The sequence below is a fragment of the Myotis davidii genome, unplaced genomic scaffold, assembly GCF_000327345.1.
Source record: "Myotis davidii unplaced genomic scaffold, ASM32734v1 scaffold874, whole genome shotgun sequence".
NCBI classification, from domain to species: Eukaryota; Metazoa; Chordata; class Mammalia; order Chiroptera; family Vespertilionidae; genus Myotis; species Myotis davidii.
This window is the reverse complement of record NW_006285611.1, coordinates 285,797-291,085: the sequence shown is the minus strand read 5'-3', so window position 1 is coordinate 291,085 and position 5,289 is coordinate 285,797. Positions and strand designations below refer to the sequence as shown.

The 5,289-nt window shown below is 40.2% G+C and overlaps 1 protein-coding gene across 1 annotated transcript; it reads left to right on the top strand.

The window, feature by feature from the left end:
- The first annotated feature begins 2,130 nt into the window (after positions 1-2,130).
- Positions 2,131-3,117, top strand: LOC102760701 (olfactory receptor 5AP2). The gene has a single exon (XM_006756315.1). The coding sequence runs from the start codon at positions 2,148-2,150 to the stop codon at positions 3,099-3,101; it is 954 nt and encodes a 317-aa protein (XP_006756378.1). The 5' UTR covers positions 2,131-2,147; the 3' UTR covers positions 3,102-3,117.
- Positions 3,118-5,289: the final 2,172 nt, after the last annotated feature.

Genomic DNA, 5,289 nt, shown 5'->3' with positions numbered 1-5,289 from the left:
CATTCATTTATTTTGTCAGAATTATCCTACACATTAGCATTCTCAATTAGAAATGAAAAAGCTAAGACATAATGAAATATTGTCTAGTGAAATATTTAAAATCACACAATCAGTGAGACACTGAGCCAGAACTGAAAGCTAAGACATCCCTTGTTCTCACTACCTCCCTGCCCTTTCTTTAATCAGCTCCTCTCTCCATGATCCAGGTAGGCAAGAACAGAGGTAGAACCAATCTGCTGTCTTTGTGGAAAAGTAAGAGAAAGAATGACTCAATGCTTCCAAGGGGACCAGAACACCAAGTATCAAGGGAGACAGAAAAAAAAAGATGCTTAATAATTGTTAGGAATATGGGACTGAAAATTCACTCTCCACTGGGCCCAGGTGTCCTGAGGGTAAAGGAGAGAAATATAAAAGAAACATTTGTTTTCCTTAGTTTCAGAGAGGACAAACAAGTAGATTAAAATGAGGTGACATGAGAGATACAGTCTCCAGAGACTAAAGAACGGGAAATACATCCTATTTAAAATAAGTCAGGATGCCTACTCCACAGTCTGGTCTGGAGACTCTGTGATTGTAAATAACTTTGAAAAATATTACAGCTGCTCTTCAAAGATATATTCTATATTTTTCAGTGTATTTTACCATAATATAACAAACTGGGATACTTACCTTTAAGGAAAAGTAAGAGAAAGAATGACTCAACCTCTGCTGAATGAAGAATAACTTTCTTATGATAGGGAAGGTTTCAGTTTTCCTGTCCCTGTAACGGAAGGTATCTAAAGTCCATTCCAACTGTACCTTTTGCTTAACCTGGAGTGAGTGCCGTCTCTAAGAAGAAAGATTTATGTTTTCCTGATTTTTTGGTGTGAATTTGGGCATTGACTAGGCACAAGCAAAGTGATCAAATAGAAATCCAGCAGTTAAAAAAGGTAAGGAAAATATATAAAATGTTTTGTTAATGCAACTCACTGAACTGGAAGGAAAATTCACAATGCTGTTAATTTCTCCAACTGTTATAGGGTCAAAGTCCATCTGCTCAATGTTTTAAAAGGCTAAAACTCAAAATGTCAGTTTGGAGTAGATCCTTTCTATCTAATGACAGCACAGGTATTGGGTTACTTTGGACCCATGTTTTAAGTTTGGACAATATATAATAAATTCTTGCTGTGAGTGAGAAAGGAATTGATACTTTGACAGCTTGACTAGTGCAGTTTTATCTACCAGTCAATAATATGAGGTCAAGGAAGGAAGAGGAAGTTGGAGGGGAAGTGGAGAAGAATTCCACAAGAGCTATTGCCTAAATTTTTACTGTAATTTAGTTCCTATAATCCTATAAAACAAAAGCCTAATATGCTAAGTGTCCAGTTGTCCATTCAACCAATCAAAGCATAATATGCTAATGATATGCTAAGGCCGTTCAACCACTCACCATGATGTGCACTGACCACCAGGGTGCAAAGGCTCTGACTGGTAGGGTAACCCTCGTGGTCAGTGTGCTCCCACAGGGGGAACGCTGCTCAGCCAGAAGCCGGGCTCATGGCTGGCGAGCGCAGTAGCGGTGGCAGGAGCCTTTCCCACCTCCATGGCAACCCTAAGGAGCAGCAAACCGAGCGGTTCCAACTGGTAGGTTAGCTTGGGGTCTGGCTGATTGGGACTGAGTGAGACAGGCTGGGCATGCTCTGGAGCCCTTCTGCAATCCCTCCCAGGCTGGCCAACCTCCCACGTCCCTGGGGTTCCCTCGGCCTGGCCTGAGCCCTCTCACAATCTGGGGACCCCTCAGGGATGTTGGAGAGCCGGTTTTGGCCCAATCCTGCAGGCCAGGCTGAGGGACACCACTGGTGCATGAATTTATGCACTGGGCCTCTAGTTATCAAATAAATGGTTAATGCCAGAAGTAATTTTAGTCAATGAATATGAAGCCACTCTTCTTGAGGTCATTAGTAAGTAGGCAGCATACTCATAACTCAGATTTAGTCTTTTGATGTCTTTTGACTAGACATCAAGTCCAACACACTTTTTAGTATATTTTTCATGTTGCACTCTTCTGTTAGACATATGATATATGTCAGCAAAAAGTTGTTTATAGCTCTATCATGTATTCATCTGACCAAATGCCATATTCTGTCTTCTCTCTTATTGCAGCTCAAATGATCAGATATATGAAAGAGGTTCAAGTCAGGAATCAAACTGAAATGACAGAGTTTATCCTCTTAGGACTCTCGGACAATCCAGATCTACAAATTTTCCTCTTTGGATTGTTTCTCTTAATCTATATGGCAACTATGGTGGGTAATTTGGGGATGATTGTGTTAATTAAGATTGATCCTCATCTCCACACACCCATGTACTTCTTTCTCAGCAGCCTCTCCTTTGTTGATGCCTCTTACTCTTCTTCGGTTACTCCTAAGATGCTGGTGAACCTGGTGGCTGAGAATAAGGCCATTTCTTTTAATGGATGTGCTGCCCAGTTCTACTTCTTTGGCTCCTTCCTGGGGACTGAATGCTTCCTGTTGGCCATGATGGCCTATGACCGCTATGCAGCCATTTGGAATCCTCTGTTATACCCAGTTCTCATGTCTGGGAGAATATGCTTCTTGCTAGTAGCTACCTCTTTCCTAGCAGGCTTTGGGAATGCAGCCATACACACAGGAATGACTTTCAGGTTGTCCTTCTGTGGCTCTAATCAGATCAATCATTTCTACTGTGACACCCCACCCCTGCTCAAACTCTCTTGCTCTGACACCCACATCAATGGCATCGTGATCATGGCTTTCTCCAGTTTTAATGTCATCAGTTGTGTTATGATTGTCCTCATTTCCTACCTGTGTATCCTCATTGCCATCTTGGGAATGCCCTCAGTAGAGGGTAGGCATAAAGCCTTTTCTACTTGTGCCTCCCACCTCATGGCTGTTACCATATTCTTTGGAACAATTCTCTTCATGTACTTGCGCCCAACGTCTAGCTACTCAATGGAACAGGACAAGGTTGTTTCTGTATTTTATACTGTAGTGATCCCTATGCTGAATCCACTCATCTACAGTTTGAAAAATAAGGATGTAAAAGGGGCCCTAAAGAAAATCTTAGAGAAACAGACACTGTAAAGCCATGTGACCATATTCTGTTATATAGAAGAAAATGTGTTTTCATATTAATTTTGTCTAATTGCTTATGCGCTTTTTGTGTGTGTGTGTACTAAAGTAGATTGTTTAAATTAAGGTATAGTTCTTAATCTGGTGTCTTACATGGGTATCCTAGGGCCTACATGATGAATCAACACAGTGGGGGATGGCATTGTCAGGTAAAGTATCAAATACTTAGAGGTGGCTGGCTTAAATTTAAGTTACAATTTGAATATTTAGCTTTGCTAAATATCAGTTTTCTTATATATAAATATTGTAAAAATTGTGGAAAAAGGACCAGGCATTTGTACTTCAACGATGATATGTTTTGGATATGGGTTATCCCCTGGAAGGGAGAGGATGAATGTGAGCATAGAATTCCTTTCAACAGGGTCAATCCTCAGCTCTAAAGTGTCAGTTTCCAATAAATTTGGAACCTGGAGAACTAAATACTTAAATCCCGAAAGGCAAATCAGGTTGGTGTACCATAGAATCACTTTAAATAATAACACTATTCTAATCACAAGGATGTCAAGAATACCAAATAAGATACAAGAAAGCTTCTTAACAGGTGTTATAATGTAAGTGTATAGGTCTGTACCCTTTCAGACCCAAATGGTGTCTTTTTATAGCAAGTTCCTTTTGCTTTTTATATTGTCCACTCTATTTCTGAAATAATTTTCATAGATTATTTAACTTACCTACATATATAATTTAAATAGGAGAAACAAAAATTAAATATAGTAATAATAATGCTTGCCTGTATATTGAAAATCTTCATAAATGTGACAGTTAAAAAGACAGGCTGATACTGGTTTGTTGTATAGGCACCTCAAACAATTTTGTAACTTTCTAGCTCATGGCATCAATTTCTGAAATGATGAACAGCTCCTTGTAAATAAAGTCCCAAGCCAGTTTTTTTTCTCCTTGATTACTTAATAAATGAATTTGTGGCAAATTTGTTATATATAAAATTCTACTCAACAATATTTCATATTTATACTTAAAATGTGTTTACATGTAAAATAGAGGTTGATTCAAAGCTCTTTGAGATTTCTTGTTTTGCATCCTGGGACTGACTAGGACCTACCATATATACTGTCCATGATTAATTACTCCTTTGCTACCCAGTGTCTCATTCTACTACTCTGTTATCACCTAGGGTCTTATATCTCATGTGCTGCCACTGTGTGGTTCCCAGACTCCCTGCTTCCCTGCCTCCTCCTTCCCTTGCCACCCACGTGCCACCACTGCATGGTTCCCCACCTTCCTACCTCCCCACCTCCTTCCTTCCCTGCCCCCCCACCTGCCCCAGCCTCTCCCCTCCTCCTTCCCTCTCCACCTGCATCTGCCACCACAGCATTTAGTAAAAATTGCATTGATTAAATAGTACTCAGAGATAAATTAATTAGAATGTCTTCTCAAAGTGACAAAGATATGTAAATAACCATCAGATATTGATCAATTTGTTTTAGACTCCATGTCCTTGTTTTTGGTTGTTAATCCTCACTGGAGTATATATTTTTTTCCCCATCGATTTTTTTAGAGAGAATGGAAGTGAGGGGGAGAGGCAGAGAGGTACACATTGACTGATTGCCTTGCATTCACCCTACTGGAGCCAGGGATCGGCCTGCAACTGAGATATGCGCTCTTGACCTGACAGCAAACCCATGACCCTTCAGTTCACAGGCCGACACTCTGACCACTGAACCAAACCAACTAGAGCAGACTCTGTCTTTTTTATGCAAGTCATAGTGGGACAAATGGGAAACCTGGTAAGTCTCGATCTAGGCTACATGGTCTGAAACCATTTCCTACTCTGGACAGTAGTGAATAGTGTCAAAGTAGGAGAAACTTTATTAATTGTCATCTATCCATATGCATTTGATGTGACAACTCACAGGCATTCATTTATGTTGTCAGAGTCATCCTAGGCATTAGCATTCTCAATTAGAAATGAAAAGCTAAGGCATAATGAGATTTAGTGAATTATCCAAAATCACACAATCAGTGAGACACTGAGCCAGAACTGAAAGCTAAGACATCCCTTGTTCTCACTACCTCCCTGCCCCTTCTTTAATCAGCTCCTCTCTCCATGATCCAGGTAGGCAAGAACAGAGGTAGAATCAACCTGCTGTCTTTGTGGATTCTTTCAATGCTTCCAAGGCAA

Bases quoted from the DNA above. Each gene is read 5' to 3' on its own strand.
- LOC102760701 (XM_006756315.1), top strand. From the start codon at position 2,148: ATGATCAGATATATGAAAGAGGTTCAAGTCAGGAATCAAACTGAAATG.